The sequence below is a fragment of the Hemiscyllium ocellatum genome, chromosome 14 (genome assembly GCF_020745735.1).
Source record: "Hemiscyllium ocellatum isolate sHemOce1 chromosome 14, sHemOce1.pat.X.cur, whole genome shotgun sequence".
NCBI lineage: Eukaryota > Metazoa > Chordata > Chondrichthyes > Orectolobiformes > Hemiscylliidae > Hemiscyllium > Hemiscyllium ocellatum.
Window position 1 is genome coordinate 21,350,088 of NC_083414.1, and position 25,795 is coordinate 21,375,882.

At 39.6% G+C, this 25,795-nt stretch overlaps 2 protein-coding genes across 8 annotated transcripts in view; both read left to right on the forward strand.

The window, feature by feature from the left end:
* Positions 1 to 3,904, forward strand: part of pbrm1 (polybromo 1) — a 98,619-nt gene extending 94,715 nt beyond the window's left edge. For all 7 annotated transcript variants that reach the window (XM_060835466.1, XM_060835471.1, XM_060835472.1 and 4 more), the window contains 3 exons: positions 242 to 321; positions 487 to 712; positions 3,409 to 3,904. In XM_060835466.1, the coding sequence (XP_060691449.1) occupies positions 242 to 321; positions 487 to 712; positions 3,409 to 3,575 (473 nt within the window). In that variant the 3' untranslated portion in view covers positions 3,576 to 3,904. The remainder of the gene's footprint in view (positions 1 to 241; positions 322 to 486; positions 713 to 3,408) is intronic.
* Positions 3,905 to 8,298: 4,394 nt separating this feature from the next.
* Positions 8,299 to 22,243, forward strand: LOC132822288 (ubiquinol-cytochrome-c reductase complex assembly factor 5). Its single transcript, XM_060835473.1, has 2 exons — positions 8,299 to 8,734; positions 22,069 to 22,243. The coding sequence occupies exons 1-2, from the start codon at positions 8,584 to 8,586 to the stop codon at positions 22,155 to 22,157; spliced, it is 240 nt and encodes a 79-aa protein (XP_060691456.1). The 5' UTR covers positions 8,299 to 8,583; the 3' UTR covers positions 22,158 to 22,243.
* Positions 22,244 to 25,795: the final 3,552 nt, after the last annotated feature.

Below are 25,795 nucleotides of genomic sequence, written 5' to 3' on the forward strand. Positions count from 1 at the left end.
TGTGTGTCTTCTGCATACTCCTTCTGTGAAAAAGGAGTCATTATTAAATAAAGACTAATTTTGATAACTGTTTTCCATAAGTTAATTTAGCTGAAAAGCCACCTTTTTTTTAAAAAGCACAGTTTATCTTCAGATAATAGTATCAAACTACAGTTAAGCATAGTGAACTGTTGGTTGGGTTTGAATTAAGTGTCACCTAAATTTTCATGATCCCCTGAAATGTCTTCCATTTAAACTGCAGGTGTTATCGGTCAGAGTGTAACTACCATGGTGGGAGGATCACCAACTGTGACCACGACAGGAACACCATATGGTCAGCAGGTAAAATAGATTATTTGTTTGGGTACTTTTGCAATATTTGATTTACCTTCATTGCTTTGAAATGCTAGGCATCATTACAATCACATTTTACAGTAAAAGCTGAGATTAGTAATTCTAATACAGTGTAATTCAACAACTTAATGTTTACAATAATTCCTGTTTTAGATTGGTATTCATCCTAATCTTGGAGCTCAGGGTCAGCAGGCTCCACCTCCATATCCTACACAAGTCACAGCTCAGCAGACTATCCAGCAGCAGCCATCAACACCGATGTTTGTGGCTCCTCCACCAAAAACTCAGCGGTTGTTGCACTCTGAAGCTTACCTGAGATATATTGAGGGGCTTAGTGCTGACTGTAATACTGTAAGCAAGTGGGACCAGTCCCTTTCAGGTAATATGCAATGTATGTAATTAATAATTACAAAAAGAATGTCATTAATTAATGCAGCTATTTGCAAAAATAATGCATTAGATTTTCAAGCTACTGACATGGAGTAATAAATAGGTGCTGGTTTGCAATGTATCTATTATAAAAAAATTTTAAAATATCTTATTATTTTCGAAGTTCTAAAAGTAAGGCAAGTGAATTTTAATATATGCAAATATGAGGTCATCTACTTTGGATCTAAAGAGTACAAAACAGGGTATTTGCTAAAGTCCGAAAAGCCATTTGGGAGGCCAAAAACATATAAGATTAAAGAGATTAATTATGTCAGCTTTTATATCCAGAGGAATAGAATACAAGTGGACAAAAGTCTTGCTTCAGCTAAATAAACCTCTGTAGTAAAATCACAAAACACTTACAGATGGTGAAAGATGTTTGGAACTCAACAAATAGCAATTGATACCAGATGAATTGATCATTTTAAAACTGGGATTGATAGACTTATGTTAACAGAAGGTATTAATGAATTTGTCAAAAAGTGCATACTCTATATTCAGTTCAGTTACAGATCAACTATGATCGCATTGATTGGGGAAACAGACTCTAGAAGACCGAAGGCCAGGTCTTATTCCTGTACTGCTTTTGAGAATAATAATAGTGTTGAGTCCTGAAGAAGGGTCCTGCCCGAAACATCAATTCTCGTACTCCTTGGATGCTGCCTGACCCACTGTGCCTTTTCCAGTGCCACGCTTTATTAACAATAATAAGTGTTGTTCACTGTGCCTTGAAAGGTATTCTTTAGCTCTTTTTGAAATCCGAGCATAAATTCAGCAAGGCGGCACCCGTTCTGATATTGGATACATTGAAAACTGAGATCAGTACTGTAAACAGAAAATGTTGGAAATCACAGTGGGTCAGGCAGCAGCCATGGAAAGAGAGCAAGCTAACATTTCGAGTCTCGCTGACTCTTCGTCAAAGCTAACATGGAGTGTGGAGGGGACAGCATTTATGCGATAATGGGGGGAGTGGAGTTCTGGGAGAGAAAGGCTGCTAATTGTTTTGCCAATCGCACATTCCAATGATGTGTCTAACTGCCACACTGGGAAGAACAGATATAGTCCCCTTGGAATGGGGGAAGGGAAGAGGGAACATGGTGATATAGAATGCAACAAGTGAAGCTAAAAGAAGGGGGAAGAATGGGTGAAGGTGTTGAACTCAGTTTTAAATACAGGAGATTGTAAAGTGCCTAATCTTAAGACGAGATGTTGTTTCTCCAGTTTGTGCTGTGATTCACTGGAGCTTCCAAGGGTCTAAACAGTCTTTCTGGGCAAAGCAGCATTTCACCCGTACCTCCTCCATTCTGATCTATTGTATTCGCTGCACCCAATGTGCTCTACTCTACATTAGAGAAAACAAAAGCAGACTGGGTGACCACTTAGCAGAACACCTCTAGTCTGTGCGCAGACATGACCCCAACTTTCCTGTAACCGGTCATTCTAACATAACATTTTTCTCGTATGCCCATTTATCTGTCCTCGGCATGCTGCAATGCTCCAGCAAATCACAGTGCAAACAAAAGGAACAACATCTCATCTTCAGACTAGGCACTTTACAACCTTCTGGAGTTGATATTGAGTTCAACACCTTCAGATTGTGAACCCACTCCCATTCCTTCCCTTTCTTTCAGCTTTAAGTGTTACGTTCTCTGTCACCATGTTCTCTTTTCCCTCCCCTCACTCGTGGGATTATCTGCTCTTCCCAATTAGGCAGTTAGGCACAGCCAGTCTGACATTCTCACATTCCAGTCAACTTAATCTGCACTATCAGCTGCCTTTCTCTCCTACCACTCCACTCACCCCATTACTACATAAATGCTGACCTGTTCACACTTCACTTCAGCTCTGGTGAAAAGTCATCTAGCCTTGAAACGTTAGCTTGCTCTCTGTCCATGGATGCTGCCTGACCCGCTGTGATTTCCAGCATTTTTTGTTTTCAGTACAGTTTCCAGCATCTGCAGTAATTTGCTCATCAGCACACCCAGGTCACAAACCCCTGATGTTTCAGCCTTTAAACATTTTAATTTTGTTTAAAAATTAATTGCTGAGAAATTGACTGAAATAGCAACTTTATAAAATATGGGCCATATCATCTTTCTTTTTCAAAATATGGTAATTCTGTTGAACCTAATCAGGAAAAAAACATAATGACAATGTTTACACTCATATCTGGTAAATGAAAAGAAATCCTTATCCGCTTGCATTTTCTCGATTGAATTTTTGAATATGTTACTACTCCTAACTGAGGATTTTTAATGCATTCGTGTATAAATAATTTTCAGTTGCAGGATGGTAGTGGAGGGACCATGAAATAAAAACATAAAATACTGAAAATATGCAACATGTCTGGCAACACCTATGGAGAGAAACAAAGATAATATTTTGGATTGGTGCACTCTATCTGAAATGAAGATTTCTAATTTCATGGACCTGAAATTTATTTTGTTTCTCTTCACAAATACTACCTTACCTCCTGAGTATTTTCAGTGTTTTGTGTTTTATTTCATATTTCCAATATCTGCATTATTTTGCTTTTGAATGGAGAGATCATGCTGTGGCTTTATTTTTCAACTTTGAGCCACGCTTGCCCAAAATGATAGTTAATACATACACACACATATCACATTATCTTGTGCTCCTTTACAGCAAGAAGGCAAGATGTCCACCTTACTAAAGAACAAGAGAGTCGGTTGCCCTCTCACTGGTTAAAGAGTAAAGGTGCTCACACAACCATGGTTGATGCCCTATGGCGATTACGTGACATCATGCTCCGGGACACACTAAATATTCGGCATGCATACAGTCTGGAATAATGTGTGAATTGCTGTTACAGTACCATCATTTGTTATGATGCAAGAGTTATGTGAAAAGTGTGACTGTGTTTTAGTACCTATGGGGAAATGGTAGTACAATTTATTTTACTGCATTTCTTGTAGGGTCAAATTGTATTTGTTTTTATAAAGACTTTTTAAATACGCTGTTACTGGACATTTCAATTTACTACTGTTGGACTCTGCTATAGTCTTATGGGAAACCTTATTATATTTTTGCACTGATTCTATCGCTTGGATAGAATTCAGTTTAATTTTTCACTGGTACTTGGGAGAATAAGTATGCTTGCTCAGTACATTTGTGTTATAATGAGTCTAATTTGAACATTTTTCATTAATAAAAAGAAAAGTACATTCAAGGATTGCTTGTAACTTATATTATCACATCTTGTGGATTTTATTCACTAGGCCTTGAACTCAGACAGCTTGATCTCAATTCAGATGCTTTCCATTCTTTTATTAATCATTAAACAATATTGCTTGTCCATGGACAGTTTATGAATATTCAGTTACATCATTGGTAGCCCGTTACATGTGTGACTATCAATGAAAAATAGTGCTTAAATCATTTAATCATATAAGTGACATGTTCCAAGCTTTCTGTAAGTTTCCCCCTTAAAAAAAACCATAAATAGTTAATTGTGTACAGTGAAACCAAATGACCACACTCTAGATGCACACCCCATGATAAGATACACATCGGAAAAATTAGTCTAACAATATTAAAGTGGAAGGGGGATATTTTATACACAATTTCATTATAACTAAAAAAAATTGTTATGCAGTAAGTTTCCCTCCTCAAATATATTAAATGTTCATTTTTTGAAGTCTCTTTGAAAACAATTGGTAGAGCAACTTGTTTTAATAGTTGGAAATCTGAAGAGATTTCCAAAGAACAAGATTCTCATTTTTTCCTTAGATTATGAAATTTGAAACGTGTGATTCGCTTTACTTTTAATAACATAAAATTTGTGAGAGACTTTATTATGATGTTCTGGAATGTTGGACAGAAAGTGTTGTGACCCCAAGAACAAATCTGCTGTGAGTGAAAATGAAATCCCACTATCATGTTTAAGAACTACATTACTGTGCTATTGTGGTCTGGATTTCCTACTGATTTGTTCGCAGAGGAATCAATCTTCAACATATAGATGTGGGTCAATTCCTGCACCTGAGTCTTAGATTCTTTTGCAAGGGTGGAATTTTATAGTCATTCACTGATACATTTGCAGATGAGAAGTCAGTGTTAAATTTTATCAGGTGATTTAAAATTTAGCAGGTGATTTTCCTATCGCCTACTTCCCATCCCTTTTCTGAAGGGCCTCAGTCCAGGGAGAGGTTGGCACATTGTGGGGAAAAAACCTGGCAGATGGAGTTTATTAAAGGAAGGTGTGTGCATTTTAGAATTAAAGGCAAACTCATATTTAAATGGAGAGACTCTAAGAAAGTGTAGCAAAGAGGGATCTGGGTGTTCTTGTGCATAAAATACAAAAAAATCAACTTGCAGATGCTTCAAATAATCAAGAAGGCAAGAGGGATTTTGGGCTTTATTGCAAAATGACTGGAATTTAAAAATCGGGAAATTGTACAGGACGTTGGTGAGGTCATACCTAGAATGCTGTGTACAGTTTTGGCTTCATATTCAAGAAAGGATGCACACTGGAGGCAAATTAAAAGAAATTCACCAAGCTGTTTCCTGGGATGAAAGCATTGACTTACCAAGAACAGCTAAACTATTTACTAGAGTTTAGAAGCATGTAAGGTGATCTAATTGAAACATACATGGTTCTGAGGGGGCTTAACAGAGTAGATGTTTAGAAGGTGTTTCTGCTAATGGGAATCTTAAACAAGGGGAAATAGTACAAAACAAGGGGACACTAATTTAAAACTAAGATGAGAAGAAATTTCTTTCCCTAATGAGTGAATGTCTGGAATTCTCCCCTTCAAAGTTGGCTAGGTCATAGAAATATTTCAAATAGGAAGTAGATAGATTTTTGAAATATTGGGGAGTTGACGGCTAAGAGGAACAGAAACAAAAAAGGGGTTCAGGCCTGGGGAAAGTCATCCATGACCTTGAATGGTAGGACAGGCTTGATAGGCTGAATGGCCTACATCTGCTGCTATTTTTATTTTCTTATGTCCCCAGAATTACCTGGACTGTTCAGCATTGTGGAAAAATCCATAATCCCAGCAGTGGTCACTTTTGTAGTTATGCTGCATTGACGACAGAGCTATCAGCCAATCTGATTACAGCAGCTCTCTAAGTGGAACTTCAGCCTGAGACTGGGGTGTAGATCTCTCTTTAAAGCAATTAATACTGCTCAAATATTAACTTGTTGTGGGGAAGTCATCAAGACCCAAGACGTTCTTCCCCACTCCCCAACTTTGTAACCAAATTAGGGAGGACCATAGCATAATATAATGCAATATTCAGCCCCATGTGTCTGAAACCACTAAAGCAGCTTCTGTTACTGTGGGGAAAAAAAATTCAGAGTTTGCAGATGTGACATGTATCATGATAATTGTATGTAATAATGCACAATCAACAAGAAGTTCTCTCTAGACAGTTTACCATCAATTGCACCTGCATAACACTCCAGTATCACCCAAACTTAGAACCTCCAACATTTCTCTTATTTTCTGACGTGAAGAAAACTGTCATCTTAGGAAGTGCTAGATTGAGGCCCTCATCTTTATTGGTTCTTCAACAATTTAATTATGGATCGATGGATAACTGCAAATATAGATAGGGAAATAGTAACAAAAATAGAGTGCTGGAGAAAACAGCAGCTCTGGCAGTATCTGTTCAGAGAAAAATAGACCTTTAGTGACCTTTAGTGTTTGTAGTTCGTTTGTCAACACTTTCCTCCCATAACCTAATCCCAAAATATAGGGTCAATAGCCTTTAACTCTCTTCTAAAATATGTGAAGGTAATTGATGCAAATTCAATGACAGATGTTTGTTTCATATGATAATTTAAGGCAAAAGCTCTGATTATAAAGGTACGTTTGATAATGAATGAGAACACTTAACTCCAATTATTTTCTAAAAAGGTTTGAATTCTTTACCACATATTTAGCTGTTGAGCTCTATAATTCTCACATGGACTTTTTTGTGGACAGGAAAGTACTGCAATTTGGTCTTAAATGAATTCTGGAATTAGGCTTTGCTCAATAAAATCTAAAAATAAGTAGGGAAAAGTGGTCACCTGGTATTCAACATTTATTTTCCCCAAAAGAGAGAAGAAAGCACCCTAAATTGTAGAGTTTACAAGATAAAGTGTATCAAGTCACTTCCAAAGAGTTTTTGAGCTGCAAACAATCATATAGAAAGAAAGGAACAGTTAGGTAAGATATCAACTATGAAACTGAAAATGTGTGAGAGAAGTAGCTAAGATCATGGTAATACAAGTATTAACAAAGATATTGTATGTCAAACAATGTGTTGAGAAATTCAATGGTATGAGAAATGCAAAATGAAATATTAAACATTGTGGAATTATTTGACTGTGATTAATGTGAGGCTAGGATATTAAAGGTAAAGAACAAATTTGGCCCTGTCATTAATGTTAAGTAAAAGGAAGTGGAAATGGAAACAGAAAATGGTATCAATACTCAGCAGATCCCAACATCTGTAGATAGGGAAACAAACTGCATTTAATGATTGCATGGTGGCTCTATCACCTAGCTGAAGAGCTGGTTGCAACGTTATTAAGGTTGGGACGACAGCAGGACCGAGAGCATCTACTGTAGTGAAAGTTCTGGAACACAGCTGAGTGGATCAGCCAGTCAAGACAGACTAGCAAGGGGATGGTTTAGTGTTGTGCAGGGGAGTGGACCTCTTCAGCAGGAACTGTACTTGCTACTGAGGTATGCTGAGGTCCAAAAGCAGCCAATTAATGGCCTCTACGCAGAAAAACCATCCTCAATTTTCTCTGTCCTGACATAAACAAAAAATGTGGAAAAGTGACTACTGATTCTATAATCTTCCCTATGCCTTCTTGCCTATTCCCAAAGAAGTCGGTGGATGAGATTGGGAGAATAAATTCCAGTCAATAATTCTGTTAGTCCACAGATTGTGCTGATTATTTCCAGAATTTTCTATTTTCAACTCAGATTTCCAGTGTCCACAGTGTTGTATCTCCGTGTAGGTAGAGGAAATAGGAAATATTGAAATTAAGTCTTTGTAAGTTAGCTCGCTGAGCTGGAAGGTTTGTTTTCAGACATTTCGTCACCATACTAGGTAATGTCATCAGTGAGAGTCTCCAGTGAAGCAATCGTGGTTCATCCCATCTATCTATTTATAGGTTTTGGTTTCTTAAGGTGGGTGATTTAATTGCAGGTTCTTTTTTTCAAGGGAAGTCCTATGTGTTTTTTTATGGCGTTCTGGTTAGAATGCCATGCCTGCAAGAATTCTCGTGTGTATCTTCATTTCACCTGTCCTAGCTTGTGTGTATTGTCCCAGTCAAAGTGGTATCCTTCTTTGTTTGTGTGTATAGAAACTAGTGAAGCAGATGAAGAGGCAGATTTGGTTGACAATACAGAAATTCAAACGGAATGCCTCGGTGATGGTACAAATATATGTTTCGAAGGTCATTCCAGGACGAAATATGACACCAGAGTTGTGATAACGTGAAATGAGAAGTGTCAATACACCAACACTGTATTCGCCAAGGTGCCTTGAACTCGGACCCTTCTGAATCGTGAGCAATGATAGGTTGTCAGCTCCACTGACGAGGGGGTTGGTACTTTCCTGGTGCCGTGAGTCGGTGAAAGGTCAACATCGTAAAGCGGTAATGCGCTGTGAGAAGGAGCAGAGACTGACAACATAAGGACGTTTGCCTTGGTGCATGGAAGCCGAGGCTTCAGCCACTCCTTCACATCGCCCCAAAAATCCCGGAGTAGCCCTGAAGCCTGTGGATTCTGCCCCTAGTTCCGCTGAATCGGGATCAAGCCTGAGCCGGAGACCTGAAGTCGGCCGGGTTTAGCAATGCTGCTGAGGACCCGGCTAAAGCGGCTGTTGGATTTAGTCCCCGGGAAGCGGCAGCTCGGGGTCTACCGATTCTTGCCTTGTTTCTTTGTGCTGGGCGGTGTGCTGGAGTGGATCATGATAAACGTACGCATTGGGCACGAAACATTTTGTAAGTGTAACTGAGTGACTTCCGCGTTTGCCACGGTGACTGTATTACAAAAAGCACTTCATTGGCTGGAAAGCACTTCGCGATAGGCAGCTCGTGAAATCAAACCCAATGGTAATTTGTTTATCTGTCCCGAGTTGTATTGTACAGTCCCTGGATTTTTAAACTTTAGAATTTATCTCAGGCTGAATCTTGCTTTTCTCCTGTCATTCTGTGGCTTTCTGGCTATTGGTGTCATAAACATGCCTATTTTTGATTTAATAGTAATTAAAACAATTAGCTATTGGAATAGGCCGTTGAGCCGGTTCTGCTATTAAATAAGGCTGATCTCAACTAAAACAAAGAGCTGTCGATCTGGAGGTCTAAAACAATCAGAAATTGCTGGAGAAGCTCAGCAGGTCTGGCAGAATCTGCGGAGTGAAAACAGTTAATAGTTCAATGACCCTTTTTAAGAACTGATAGTAGCTAGGAAAGTGGTATTTATGCTGAAGACTGGGAGTGGGAGGGTTATGTAGATAGGTGGAGATGGAATCCAAAGACAGAGTGAGAGAGAAACAATTAGGGAGACAAAATATAAATAATAGTAAGAGAAGCGCTGCTAATAGGAATCACTGAAAGCAGCTTGTGCCATGACCAGGTTTGGGGATGAGTAAAGGACACGAGAGGAGGTATTCAGTTTCTAAAATTATCAAACACAGTATTGACTTCTGAATGTTGTGGGGCCACTGAGCAGAACCTGAGATGCTGTTCCTCCAGCTTGTTGCTGTTGTTGGGGAGTTTCAGCTATAGGGAGAGGCTGAATAGGCTGGGGTTATTTTTCCTGGAGATTTGGAGGCTGAGATTTTGTAGGGGAAGGAAAGGGATCTAAGGGGAAACGTTTTCACAAAGAGGGTGGTGTGTGCATGGAATGAGCTGTCATGGGAGATGGTATTGGCTGGTACAATTACAACATTTGTTATGACATCATAGTGAAACCCCTCCGTTAGTTAAACTAAACACCCAGAAAAGCTCACCCCGCCTTATAATCTGTTAAAATATGGCTGACAGAGAACTCCCAAATTCCACTATTTAAAGAAAATAAAATCAATTAACTCAAAAGTGAACATTAAACAACTACTCACAACTCTAAGCCCCGCTTTCTCCTAACTGCTTATTACCTGCCTCCAATGCTATAAGAATATACTGTTCCAATAAAACACTCATTAAAATTATATCAACTTAATTTCAAAACCATACAGCAGGTGTCATCTTGGTCTTTCTTCCAGCTGAAGATCTCCCTGGGTCATCATCGTTTTTACTGCAAATATGTTTCATATGAAAAAGTACCTTTTTGATAGTGTTTCAATGTCTGGGGTCCCTCTCAATGGCAGTTGCTCTGTCTGATTTTCAAAATGCCTGCCTTTTGTTCATAGATCATAGAATTTTAGGATCCCTACAGCGTGGAAGCAGGCCATTTGGCCCAACAAGTCCACATCGACCCTCCGAAAAGTATCCCACCCCAACCCATTTTTCTATCCTATTACCCTATATTTATCCCTCACTTATGCACCTAGCCTATACATTCCTGAACACTATGGGCAATTCAGCATGGCCAATTCACCTAACCTACACATCTTTAGACTGTGGGAGGAAGCTGGCGCACACCCATGCCAACTCAGGGAGAACGTGCAAACTCCACACAAATGGTTGCCCAAGGCTGGAGTCAAACCCAGGTCCCTGGCGCTGTGAGGCTTCAGTGCTAAACACTGAGCCACCGTACCGCCCATTACATCCCTCACATCAGATTGTCTCGTTGGTTCGACATTGGCAAACAATAAATTCAAGCTCAATTGGGTTTTGTATCCTGGGGCATATCTTAAACTATGGTTAAATTTGAATTGTTGTCAAAACAGTGACCAACTCCGGTATCTATTTCACAGCCAAATGCTACGTATTTTCAATTTTCCAGTACACTCTGAGACTGCTCTTGTAAGCTCTCAGTGCAGAACAACATTTATTCTCTCTTAAAGGTACAGTATATGCTTTCAACTTCATAACACCTCCCACCTTAAGAAAAAAATGAACCATTATAATGAAAAGATGGCTTCTTTTATTTTTTTTTTAGACTTACAGTGTGGAAACAGGCCCTTCGGCCCAACAAGTCCACACCGACCCGCCGAAGCGAAACCCACCCATACCCCTACATTACCCCTTACCTAACACTACGGGCAATTTAGCATGGCCAATTCACCTGACCCGCACATCTTTGGACTGTGGGAGGAAACCGGAGCACCCGGAGGAAACCCACGCAGACACGGGGAGAACGTGCAAACTCCACACAGTCAGTCGCCTGAGTCGGGAATTGAACCCGGGTCTTCAGGCACTGTGAGGCAGCAGTGCTAACCACTGTGCCACCGTGCCGCCCGTTCTAATTCTTAATCCCATTGCAATGAAATACATCAGTCATTAATCTAAGTTATACTTTCATATTAATTTCTGTAACATACATATAACATTGGAATCTGATCCATCTTATCTGTCCTTTTATCCTTTAAATCAGAGATAATGCATCTGCTATCACATTATGACCCGCAACATGTACCATTTGTAAATGAAAAGTCTGTAACATAAGACTCCAACAAAATAGTCTAATATTTTTGTCTTTAAATCATTCCAAGAATGCAACAGGATTGTGATCTGTGTACACAACTGTCTCTGACACATTGTTTGTGACATAAACATTAAAATGTTGTAAAGTCAGTACCAAACTCCATACTTCTTTTTCGATGGTAGAGCATTTTTTCTGGTGGGTTTCTTTTGAAAGGTAGCCAATTGGACATCCGATTCCAACATCATCTTCCTTTAGCTGCAACTCCTATATTGCGAGCATCGATTGCAACTTTGAAGGCTTTCAAAAAATTTGGTGTAACTAAAACTCGTGCAGTGGTTAATACTGCTTTTAAATTATCAAATGCCTCCTGAACTTTTCTGTCCACCAAAATTTAGTGTTCTTCTTTAGTAAATCTGTTAGCAGTGCCACCATGTTGCTGAAGTTTGGACCAAATTTCCGGTAGAATCAGCTTAATTCCAAAAATCGAAATGCTTCAAGGTTGATTGTGGAAATTCCTCAATGGTCTTTGTCTTGGTGTTCCTTGGGGTCAACCTTCTATGACTGCTGTTATGTTCCAAGAACGTCACCTCTGCCTTCGCGAATTCTGTTTTAGATTTATTACCGGTTTTGCTTTTTGTAATTGTTCAACGAGCTATCCCAACTCTACCATGTGATCTTTCCATGGCTCGCTAAAGATCATCCAGATAAACTGCACACTTAGTTAATCCAGCCACAACTGTATTCATGAGTCTGTGAAATGTGGCAAGTGCGTTCTTCACTCCAAAAGGCATCAAGCCCATTTGGGGTTACAAATGAAGAAATTCCTCTTGCTTTCACTGATAAAAGTACCTGCCAACAACCACGCAGTAAGTCCAACTTTGTGATGTAAGTGGCATGTCCAACTTTCTCTATACAGTACTTCAATTTTGATCATAGGTATGAGTGATTTTGGTACAGTGTTGACCTTCTGATAGTCTACACAAAATCGTTGAGTCCCATCAGGTTTTAGAATTAAAATGATCAATGAAGTCTACTCACTCTGACTTGGTTCGATGAGATCTTTGTTGAGCATCGCATCCACTTCCTTCTGGAACTGTGTGGCTTTGAAAGAATTATATCTGTAGGAGTGTTGAAACAGCATTCATTACTTCCACCTCATGCACAATAGTGTTAATCCTCCCCATCTTATTCCTACATATGTCCTCATACTGCTGCAACAAATCTTTAACTGGATTCTTTGTTCTTGAGACAGGCAGTTCACTAACCTGTCCCACTCCTCAAGAACTCCTCATTGTTTAACATATTTTGAGGCTCATCAAGCTCCACAACATTTGGATTTGATTCCTAACTCTGCAGGGCAGAAATTAATACCTGTTTCTCCAGTTCCCTGTCTCAGTTATAGCAAGATTTTGGTTGGCACGGTGGCACAGTGGTTAGCATTGCTGCCTCACAATGCCAGAGACCCGGGTTCAATTCCCACCTCAGGCAACTGTCAGTATGGAGTTTGCACATTCTCCCTGTGTCTGTGTGGGTTTCCTCCGAGTGCTCCGATTTCCTCCCACAGTCCAAAAATGTGCAGGTTAGGTGAATTAGCCATGCTAAATTGCCCATGGTGTTAGTTGAAGGGGTAAATGTAGGGGAATGGGTCTGGGTGGGTTGCTCTTTGAAGTGTCGGTGTGGACTTGTTAGGCCGAAGGGCCTGTTTCCACAGTGTAAGTAATCTAATCTCATATTCACATGACATACCCGATAGTTTTTTTTTCTATCCAGCATCTTTACCAGATAGTTTATTTGACTCAACGTTTTCTCCATTTGAAAGGGATCAATAAACTTGGCTTTGAAGGAATCTCCTACCACTAGTAACAATACTAACACATCATCCCCACAGGAAACGTCGGAATTTTAGAGTTTTTATCTATCACCTGCTTCTTCTATGTTGTCCTCTTCAGGCGCTGATTAGCTAACTCACCTACCCGATTTAATCTCTCCCTCACCTCCGATACATAATCCAAAATGTGAGATCTCTGACTTCAATCCTGTCAATTTTTCTTTAATTTCAAAGGCCCTCTCACTTCATGTCCGAATATTAACTCAAGGCATGTAAATTGACTAGATTCATTTGGGGCATCTGTAATGGCAAACAATGTGAATGGGATATCTTTATCCCAATCATTTAGGTAATCTTGACAGTATACTCTTAACATGGTCTTCAAGGTCTGATGCCATCTTTCCAAAGCTCCTTGGGATTCAGGATGATATGCATTCGATTTAAGGTGCTGTATGCAGAAGCTATCCATGACTTCCTCAAAACAGCCTAGCAGTAAAATTAGACCCTTGGTCTCACTGAATCTCTCTAGGTGGCCCATACCACATGAAGAAAACTACTAACTGCTCTATCACCCTTTTTGGCTTAATACTCCATAATGGAATTGCCTCCAAAAATCTGGTAGGCATGCCCGTTATGGTTAGCAAGTACTGGTTCACACTTTTAGTTTTAGGGAGGGGGCCTACACAGTCATGCAAAGTTCTTCAAATGCAGGAATAGGCAACAAAGGTGCTGGTTTAAGTAGCGCCTGTGACTTACCTACCATTTGGCACATATGACATGTGTGGGAAAATTTAACCACATCCTTGTGCAGTCCAGGCCAATAGAAATGCTTTTGTACCTTAGCCTGAGTCTTCCTCACACCTAGGTGACTTCCTACTGGTAATTCACGTGCTACCTATAACACTTGCTGTTGGTATGCTACTGGCAACACAATCTGGTGCACCTCTGCCCATTTATCCTCTGCACTAACCTGTTGTGGTCCCCATTTTTGTCTTAGGATTCTATCTTTTAATATAGGAATGCATTCTGATTCCTTTTCTGAGAATGTTTTTTATTGTCTCATCTTTCTGTTATAAGTCCATTAGCCTTTCAGGACTAAACACTTCTACCTGACCCTCTTCCTGTTCAGGTTTTTCCTGTACCATTATATGAAACAGGGTGTCTGCTAACTGACCTCAACTCCTTTATCTTTCTCTGTAGTTTTTGCTTTTTGCTGTGAATTATAATAGTGGAATATTGTTATTACACATTCTGGAAAAATTCCAAGGCATTTTTCTTTGAACTCCTCAGTTCCCTAGTCTTCCTTTGGCTTCTCCACAACAAGGGGTGTCACTCCCACCTTGGATCCTGCTAAACCGTTCCCAAGAACAAACTGTATTCATGGAACTGATACTCTGTCAATCACTCCCACTGTTACTTCCCCGGTCTTGATTTGGCTCTCCAACCTGACCTTACACAGGGGAATGCCACATTTCTGTCCATCTATTCAACAAATTACCACTCTCTTGGGTAACATGTCAGAAAGAATGCAGATACATTCATCTCTTATTATTTGGGACTGATTAGATTCTGTATTTCTCATAATTATAACTTCTTTTCCTTGTCCCCCTGTTCTTCCTGAATAAACTTTACCCACAGGGGTGAAGTTTTTATAGAGATCGACAGTAACTCAATTTCCAGCCCCTGCCTAGGCTATGCACTCTCCTGCAGCTCCTCGACTTTTCTTGGGGTTTCCTTTACTACTTTCACTAATGTCACTGGCTTAGGCTCTTTTGCCACCATTTCTTCAATGACCAGGACTGTGATTCTACGAGTTCCACCTTCTGGCAATGAAAACATCTTTTCCCAGTGCCTTTCTTAAACCACCGGCACTATAATGTTCTGTGTCTCACTCCATTACAATGAAACCACCTGAGGCCGTTCACCTCCTTTCCACACTCTTGGCCTTCTCTTTCCACTTGTGGTAACCTATTAACAGTGTGCTCTACTCTTTGTAGTGTAATGTGATCTCCCCTTCTCCTAATTTCTATCCCTCACAGGATGAAATTCTCATCAGAAGCTAAATTTTGCCTTCTGCATCAATGCATGCTCATCTGCCATCTCTGCTGCTTTTCTCACTTTTTGAGCTTTCTGTTCATCCACATGAATTCTTATCATTTCTGGAAGTGAGTTTTAAACTCCTCCAGCATAATAGTCTCCCTTAGACCCTCATAGGTGTTGTGTATTTTTACAGCCTACACCCATCTATCAAAATTACTATGTTTAATTCTTTTGAACTCACGTAAGTCTGACCTGGTTCCATCTTCATGTTGCTGAACCGCTGTTCATACGCTTCTGGTACCAATTCAAAAGCACTCAAAATAGCCTGTTTTACATCTGCATAACCTCTTGACCCCTCATCTGACAACGCTGCATATACCTCACTAGCTCTGCCTACCAGCATAGTCTGAACTAGCATTACCCATAAGTTCTCTGACCACTTCATCTGTCTAGCCATTTTTCAAATGAAATAAAGAAAGCTTCAACAACTTTCTCATAAAATGTAGCAATATTGTAACATAATTGTATACATCACTACCTTCGCTCTTCATCTCCATCCTGTTAACTTTGACTAATTCACAACTTCTGAAGTTCAAATTCTCTCTCCCTTCCTCCTCTCTCTTTCTCCTTTTGCTGTTTGCTCAACTAAGAGCCTTTTCTCTCTTTCTTTATCCTCCCTCCTCACCCCACCCCCTCTCTTTCTCCCTTTCTTTAATTTCTAACTCCATTTGCCTCAATTGCAATTTACGTTTTTCTAACTCTACTGCACTTTTCTAGTTTCTCTGATTCACCTAAGTGCTTAACCAACTCCATTACAATTTCAGTCCTGGTTAAACCCAATTGTAACCTATTTGCTAATTCTAAAAATATGTCCTTCCTCTGGCTTTCTAAACTTTCTTGGCAAATTTGGGAAGCATCTTCTTTAGAAATCTTAAGAGCAAATTCCCTCACTTTTAATTAACCAACCACATGAAACCAAAATTAAACAAATTGTCTTACCTACATTTTATTTAAAGATCTAGGACACTAATCGGCAAATGTTTAAATCTGCTGGGATCTTTTGTACTCCAAATCTGTTCAAATCTCAGGCAGGATCCATCTAAACCTGTCCAAATCTTGTGCCCGCGCCCCCAAAACTGTTACAACAAGGCAGTGAACCCCTCTGTTAATTAAACTAAACACCCAGAAAAGCTCACCTCGCCTCATAATCTGTTAAAATATGAGTGACAGAGAACTCCCAAATTCCACTATTTAAAGAAATTGAAATCAATTTATTCTTTAACTCTAAAAGTGAACATTAAACAGCAACTACTCACAACTCTAAGCCCCCTTTCATTTAACTTTTTATTACCTGCCTCCAACTCTATAACAATATACTGGTCCAACAAAACACTCACTAAAATTACATCAACCTAAGTTCAAAGCCATACAGCGGCTGTCAACTTTGGTGTCTTCCTTCTTTTGGCAGAAGATCTCCCTGGGTTGTCATCTTTTTTACTGTGAGGATGTTTCATATGAAAAGAGAGACCTTTGATAGAGAGTGTTTCAATGTCTTGGATCTCTCAATGGCAGTTGCTCCATCTGATTTTCAAAATGCCTGCATTTTTTGTACCACCAACATCGATCATTCATTGGTTCGATGTTGGCAAAACAATAAATTCAAACTCGATTGGCTTTTGGTATCCTGAAGCATAATTTAAATGATTGGTTAAATTTGAATTGTTGTCAAAATAGCAACCAACTCCAGTATCTATTTCACAGCCAAATGTTACACAGTTTCAATTTTCTAGTACACTCTGAGACTATTCTTGTAAGGTCTCAGTGCAGAAAAGCATTCACTCTCTCTTTAAAGGTACAGTGCATGCCTTCAACTTCATAGCACATTTTAAAAGGCATCTGGATGGGTATATGAAGCAGAAGGGTTTAGAGGGATATTGGCCAATTGCTGGCAAATGGAACTAGATTAATTTAGAATATCTTGTCAGTATGGACGAGTTGGACCAAATGTTCTGTTTCTGTGCTGGACATCTCTGTGACATGGAATGAGCTGCCAGAGGAAGTGGTGGAGGGGCGATACAATCACAACATTTAAAAGGCATCTGAATGGGTATATGAATAAGAAGGGTTTGAGGGATATGGACCAAGTGCTGGCAAATGGGACTAGATTAGGTTAGGCTATCTGGTCACCATGGACAAGTTGGACCAAAGGGTCTGTTTCAGTGCTGTATATCTCTGTGACTCTATGACTTGTGCTGAGCCTCATTGGAGCAATGCAGCAGTCCTGGGATAGAGATTCTGTATTAGTGGTGCTGGAAGAGCACAGCAGTTCAGGAAGCATCCGAGGAGCTGTAAAATCGATGTTTCGGGCAAAAGCCCTTCATCAGGAATACAGGCAGAAAGCCTGAAGGGTGGAGAGGTAAGTGAGAGGTGGGGAGAAAGTAGCCTAGAGTATAATAGGTGAGTGGGAGAGGGGATGAAGGTGATAGGTCGGGGGCAGGGTGAGGGTGGAGTGGATAGTGAAGATAGGCAGGTAGGACAAGTCATGGGGACAGTGCTGAACTGGAAGTTTGGAACTGGGGTGAGGTGGGGGAAGGGGAAATGAGGAAACTGTTGAGGTCCACATTGATGCCCTGGGGTTGAAGTGTTCCGAGGAGGAAGATAAGGCGTTATTCCTCCAGGTGTCTGGTGGTGAGGGAGCAGCGATGAAGGAGGCCCACGACCTGAGATGTTGACCAAGGATGACTGTGGTGTGTAGAAGTGGCAGCCACTGTAAGTTCAGGGTCATTTTTACAGACATGTTCCATAAAATGGTCACCCAGTCTGCATTTCATCTCCACAATGGAGAGGCGACTACATTGTGAGCAGCAAACACAGGAGATTAGTTTGAGTGACGTGCAGGTAAATCACTGCCTCAGCTATCGTGCCCCTGGAGCCTTTGGGTAGTGAGAAAGCAAACAGGCAAGTGTTGCACTTTCTGCGCCTACATGGGAAGGTGCCATGGGGTATAGTTTGGACCAGGGTGTCCCAAAGGGAATGGTGCCTGCAAATTTCTGACAAGAGAGGGGAGAGGAATATGTGTCTGTTGGTGACATCCCACTGGAGGTGGCAGAAATGATGGTTTATGATCCGAAGTTGTCACTGGACTCACGGCATTAATTCTGCTTTCTCCCTGTAGATCTTGGCACACCTGCTGAGTTTCTTCAGCAATTTCTGTTTCTGTTTGTGACGTTTGATCTAATTTTGCCTTTATTTCTGTTTCCTTCCAGTTGAATGAGCAAAATTTTAAATAATAAGTGAGACACACTTTGGTGTGGAGGACCTGGCGGGGCTGGCTATCCAGCCTATGTGTGCCTGTTTTGGGGGAAGGGTGAGGGGGTCGGTGTCCAGATTATGTGTGTGTGTGTGTATGTTTTTGTGGTGAGGATGAGAGTAGTCGCTGTCCTGGCCCTCCAGGTATGAATGCAATGTGCACATGCATACAACATAAACTTGAAAATCAAGAATCATCAGAAACCCAAGAATACGACATTCTCACCATTCCCCAAGTTGCTACTTCAAAAATATGGGACAATGAGCAGCCCATAACACCGAGCAGCACAGTGGTGAGTGCTGTTACCTCTTAGTGCCGGGGACCCAGGTTCAATTCCAGTCTTGGTGAACTGTTTGTGTAGAATTTCTACGTTCTCCCTGAGTCTGTGTGGGTTTCACTTTGTGGTCCAGTTTCCTCCCACAATCTAAAGATGTGCAGGTTGTGTGAATTAATTCTGGTAAATGGGGTGTTATAGGAATGGGAGTGATGTAGGTCTGGGTGGAATGCTCTTCAGCGGATCGGTGCAGACCCAATGGACCAAATGGCCTCTATCTGTACTGTACTCTACTGTAGAGATTCTATGACCAATTATTTGCAAATTTAAGACCTCTGGTGACCAACCCACTTGGAGGTAATGTAGTTGCATAAAAATCTTGCTGTGCACTTCAATCAAAACTCATGCTGCAACTAGGAAACCAGTGACAATATGTACATAATTTGAGGTGTGCCAAATGTTGCTCTTGAAAAATGTATTTTAGTATATCTTATATTCCCAGTTAGGTCTCTAGTCTGCATTTACCATGAGTAACTTGTAGCTACCATCCTATTGGGGTGATGAGCTTTGACTTGATGAAAGATGCCACATGTAATGAATCAAACTTCCATGGATTACATTTTAATCCAGTACCATAGCCAAACAAGTCTGCAGTAATTCACCTTGCAATTACATTCTGATCTGATCTCTGTAAACATTGAAATTACAATTCACACTAAAATTGGAACACAGGAGTGTGGGTACCCCATTTAACCATTTGAGCTTGCTCCACCATTCAATATGATCTTGGCTGAACTGCAATTCAACCTCATTTACTAAGTTTTTCCTCATATCCCTTAATACCATAGCTCCATTTAAAATATATTAATTTTAGATCTAAAATTGGTTTGATTTGTTCATTTGCTATTATGGAAAAGAGAATTTCAAATGTAGAAGTGTTTTCTAATTTAATTCCTCTCAGTTCTGACTTTGATTTTTATACTTTATCCCAGTCCTAACTTCCCTAATTGGTGGAAATATTTTCCTGTTCCAAGTGGGGCCAAATCAAGATTTGTACAAGTATGGTTTTCACCCCTTTACACTATGGTTGGTCCTTGAGATGTAAAAGCCAGCAATCCATTAGCATTTTGGCTTTGGTTTTCTGTACCCAAACCTTCAGTTTTTTAATGATGCCTTTTCATGATCTCTGTACTTGAACTCCAAGTCTTCATGGATCACCACTGTTTTTGGCTTTCCAGTTTCTTTCTTTGTTCACAGTTAAATGATCTTGGGATGTGGGCATTGTTGGCTAGGCCAGTATTTATTGCCCATTTCTAATTAATCTTAAGAACACCTTCTTGAACCACTGCAGTCAATAGTTTCTCAACACATCTCATCTTGGTGTAAAATCCATCTGGAGTTGCTGCTTCATCCTCTTTCATAAGAGCATAAGAACTTGGAACTAGAGTAAACAATTCAGCCCCTTGAGACTGCTCTGCCATTTGATCATGGCTGACCTCATTTCAGCCTCAACTCCACTTTTCTGCCCACATGCAATACCCTTCAACTAGCTAAACATCTGTTGAAAAGTGTGGTGCTGGAAAGGTGCAGCAGGCCAGGCAGTTTACTCAAAATCTGCCTGGCCTGCTGTGCCTTTCCAGCACCACACTTTTCAACTCTGGTCTCCAGCATCTGCAGTCCTCACTTTCTACTAGTTAAACATCTGTCTATCTCCTCCTTTAAATTTACTCAATGTCCCAGCATTGAGAGAAGTAATTTGTTGTCATCTCTGTTTTAAATTTTCTACTTCTTTATCCTAAAATCCAAAATCCCGGTAAGAATCTCAAAGACCTAGCTGGCCTATTGTAGTAGATGAAAACACCTGCTAATCTAATGAGAAAGATCTGTTGTGTTAAACAAGGTGTGGTTGAATGCATGAGAGCAACTAGATCTAAGTCCTGATATATAAGACATTGTTACTGAGACTATGAGGGAGGCCTTAAAGTTAGGCCTTGCACCATTGTGATCCAAAACTGTCCGCTGGCTCAAGTCCATGTGACATCATTATATGTGCTTAATGCACTCTTCAGCATTAATCCTTTTTAGGCCATTGCACATCTACTCCTAAGCGCTTTTTCCATTATTAACACTATGCATTCGTATATGTATAATGTCGGAGAAATTTGCCAGTAGGTTAGAGATCACAAAACATAGCTCAAAGTGAAATTGACAGTTTATTGCAAGCAGTATGTATAATTACACTTGCCACAACTTAATCTCCAAGCCCCCCCCACCTCCACCTCAGTTTCTGACTTCATTAATTCAAATCTGGAGCTATAACTACCCTTGCTGACTTTCCTGAATGAATCCATACCTGTGTAAGTAGTGACTTAATTTTGTCCCAGATTATCACCTCGAACAATTTCTGCACCATTTCTGTTGTTGTTTATCTTTTCTTGAATTTATCTGATATTTGAAAATGCTTTAAAATTGTGGGGATTTTACATTGTTTAATGCTGTTTAATTTTGTCTCCACATCTCTATCATAGCTTAAATTATTCATAATTATTCAGTTATGAATTTTTGTCCAAGACAAGCAAACACCCAACATATTATAACTCATCTCACCTGATGTCCTATGTTTGGGATTGGATGGATTAATGGTTTAAAAGTCTCCTTTTTAGCTGACTACATCCTATATGAAATGAATATGACCTGTGGTTTTTATTCATTTTTCTGACCCTATGTGCAAAATACAAGTGTAAGTAGGCCATTTCACCTTTCAAGCCTGCTCTGATCATGGCCAACTTGTAAGCATTGATAATGATACATTCCCATCGACCTTCACTAACCTTAGATTCCCTTGCCTAACAAGAATCTAACTATCTCTGTCTTGAAAATATTCAGCTACTCCATTTCTACCACGTTCTGAGGCAGAGAATTTCAAAGTTGCACAACCCAGTGAGAGGAAAAGATTCTCCTCATTTCTGTTTCAAAAAGGGAACTCTAATTTTAAACTGATATCCTCTAATTCTGGACTTAACTGCAAGAGGAAATATCTTTTTCACATCCACCTTGTTTGACCATTCAGGATCTTATACACTCTGTCAAATCACCCCTCACTGTTCTAAATTCCAATGGAAATAAGCCCAGCCTATCCAACTTATCCTTATAATATAACCCACTCATTCCAGGTGACCATCTAATAAACTTCTTCTTAACTGTCTCCAAAGAATTTAGATTCTTCTTAAATAAGGAGACCAAAGCTTCAAGTTTGCTTCTTTCACTGAACTTATTGATTTTCTTGTTTTTCTAGATGATGTGTACCGAAGAAAACGTTCTGAACGACAGTATCAAGAGAAATTAGAAGAACTATCAACACCTGGAAATCAACTTCCTAAATAAGTCATTTATACATAATTAGATAATTGTCTTCTTATTAATGTATTAATTAAACTATTTCCTTAATAAAATCAATATGCTACCTGGAATTCATATCTTATTTTATAATTAACTCAATGCAGAATTTTTTTGTAAAATGCTGTATTTCATGGTATTTTGTTCAAATTGCATTAAATTGAGTGAATTAAAATAAGTAACATGCTTTATGTAGCACCTTTCACATCCTCTGGATAGTCCAAAACATTTATCAGTAATGCTTAAAGTGTGCTTAACGATATGTAGCTAGCGAGATCTTACACACAACAATCAATCAAGATAATCAACAACTGAACTAGAACTCGCTAGCATTGAAGAAATATTAATCTAACTACTAGGAATGCTCCCTGTTCCTCCAATAATTTTGCAGTCCCTTGTTGTTTTACCTGTAGAAGCACCTGGTTGAACATCTCATCCAAAAGATGGCGTCTTCAGAAATCTACAGTCTCCCAATACTCTTTCACAAGGTCAGGTTAGATCCTGTGTTAATCTCCAGGAACGTGACAAAGGTGAGGACTGCAGATGCTGGAAACCAGAGTTTAGATTAGACTGGTGCTGGAAAAGCACAGCAAGTCAGACAGCATCCGAGGAGCAGGAAAATTGGCGTTTTGGGCAAAGGGCTTTTGCCTGAAACATCAATTTTCCTGCTCCTCAGATGCTGCCTGACCTGCTGTGCTTTTCCAACACCAGTCTAATCTAAACTCCAGGAACGGGAGCTGACCCTTCAATCTGATGAATTTGCAAGCTGAAGCAGATGATCTAAAACAAGAAAAAATAAATATGAGAAACACACTAACAGATAAAATAAGGAGTTTGACCATTCCCTTGCATCGTTGAGAGAATGTGAAACAATTCCCACATGGAGGAGTTGAAGCCGGGAGAATTAACACACTTAAGGAAAAACTTGATACACAGGGAAATTTGAACAGAAGACTTGGGATGCAGGATGGGTATTTGTGTGTAACAAAAATGTTTTTATGACTATTTGAGGAAGGGGAGTTCACTCCCCTATTTTTAATCCATCTCAGTCCATCACATTTTGTTTGCATACTGATATCATTCTTTAATTAAAAAGTGGTTTGTTGGAAAATGAAGGTTTTAATTATCAACATTTTCTTAATAATAAAAGGCAATTTTAGTACATAATTCTGAGAGGAAAAAGTAAAAATGCAATCTTAAACAGATACCAGCACAGGTAATATGTTTAAAGGGGGAGTGCTGAGAAATAAAGCTATACCATTTCAAAATACTTAAAGTCTTTGAGATGCTAGAATTTACAGTCGAGGCCATATTTGATTAACTGTTATGTTATGCAGAGATAGAGGTTAAGATATCTTGAGTTATTGGTTATTACTTTTTGACTGGATGCTGTTGACACCACAAGGAATAGGAAGAGAGGCTCCTGTTATTCAAAATTCATTTTTTTCTTTTTTTGTATACTCAAAAGCAGCTGTTAAATTATAGTTCACTGTGTATAACAGAGTCTAGCTAACATTTGTTTTTCCAAACTGGTAAACTAGCAGGCCAACTTTTCAGCTCCCCCTGTGTGAAATCATTATACATGGGAGAGTTAAAGCAGGAGATGTTAATTTCTTGATGTTGAATCAGTTGCCAGGTTTGATTTCTTTTGATGAAAATGGTAGTTCCAGTGGAGACTATTTTGTTTACTCCAACCTGGTCTTAAGAACCTTGTCTAAACTTTTGCTCAGGTGACCACTGCAGTCATTTTAGTTTATGTTGCTTCCTCTTCAAAATTCATTTACTCCAAGAAAAGTATATCAATCAGATAATGGAAGTTAAACCTGAAAAGGCCATAGTTACTGTTATTGTAATACCTCTGCACAACAAAGAACAAACACAAACAATATTTCTTTTTTTTATTATGGCGAGCCTTCCAACACAAGGTCAATATGAAATAATAATTCACAGATTGTGACAATAGCACACACAGATTCCACATTCGTTCTCTTTGTCGTAATTGTGGTTCAAAACTAACTTTGGGATCAGCAGCCGCACTTGTTATTTGGTTTATGTCACCTTCCCATGTTTTAACCCTTCACTGCTCACTTCTATTATCCTAATCTGATGAAATAGTCTGCACAGCTCGCACATTCAAGAAGCTCAACATCGTCCAGGTCACAGTAATCTCCTTGATTGGAACCAAATCTCTCCGCATCAACTTTCACTCTTTTCTCATGGACATATAGATGTTTACATTCAGCCCATTGGTGTTCAGGCCGATCAACAATAAACTAATCCCATCTTTCAGCTGACGGCCCACAGCCTGGAGGCTATAAGTGACTATCCTAAATACTGCTTAAATGCTGCAAAGCTTTCTGACTCAACCCCATTATCAGACAATGAGTTTCAGACACCCACCACTTTCTGAGTGATCAGAAGTTCTCAACTCTCTTCTTTCTCTTCTACCCCTAACCTTAACTCTACACCCTGAATATTAGCCCTCCACGAGTGGAAAAAATCCCCTCCTATTCAGAAACAAAAATAGAAACAAAGATGGAAATGCTCAGCAGGTCTGGCAGCATTTGTGGAGAGAAATCAGTGTGAACATTTCAGGGTGAAGTGCCCCTTCCTCAAAACTCCTTTCCTATTTACCTTATCTATGCTTCTGTCAGCTTCCTTCTCAACCTTTGCAGTTTCAAGGATAATAACACTACCCTATACAATCTTTTGGCAGTTCTCTGATCCTCCAGTTGAGACCACATCATAGTAAATCTCTGAACACTCTATTGCAATTATACGTCGCCTATAATATGGTGACCTGAATTAAACATAGTATTTCAGTTGTGGCTTAACCAACATTTACCCACCCAACATATAGTAGTAGCGTCTACAAAATGCACTGCAGTAATTCAGCAGACTGGCACATTCTAAGATCCAGGACGACATGCTGAGGGTCGCACTAAAGCTTGGCAGCTGCTGCCAAGGTGCAGTGGGGAAAGACCACCATCTCAGGTCTTTTTGCCAAATTAAGATCTGCTCAGTTGTCAGATGCTTTTGTTGCCTCAAAATGAACATAAATAGGTTCCAGCATAAGTCATAAATCCCTTTGTTTTTACGACTGTAGAGAAGCTCTAAAAATGTCAGAATTCAAATGTTTTAATTTGTTTCTCTTCGAAGACTGTACAGAACTGATTTAGAACCTTTGCATGCCCTCACAGATGATCTCTTATGAATGAAGTATGTTTTTGAAATTTTAAAAAATTACACTGCTGTAATTCAGCAAGGTTCTTTCAATGAGTTGTCCAAACCCACAGATCTCTACTGCTAAAAGCACAAGGGCAGTAGATACTTGGTAGCATCAACACCTGCAAGTTCCCATCAAATATTGAACTGTATCATCATTCCTCATTGACACTGGCTCAAAATCCTGAAACTCCTTTCTTAACAGCACCATGGATATACCAGAACCTGAGCATTGCAAGAGTTCCAAGACAGAATTACATCATCCCTTCTCTAAATCATTTAGGGATAGGAGATAAATGTTGGCCTTGTCAGTGATGCCCATGAACTAATTTTTTAAAAAGTTAGATGTATCAATCAGGAGATGGATGTTACAGTGCAATACAGGGAGTTCGACTGATGAA

What these genes read in the sequence shown, in the direction of transcription:
- LOC132822288 (XM_060835473.1), top strand. Translation starts at nt 8,584, where the DNA reads ATGCTGCTGAGGACCCGGCTAAAGCGGCTGTTGGATTTAGTCCCCGGG. An exon ending in CATTGGGCACGAAACATTTT is followed by an intron (nt 8,735 to 22,068) that starts GTAAGTGTAACT and finishes TTGTTTTTCTAG; the next exon opens with ATGATGTGTACCGAAGAAAA.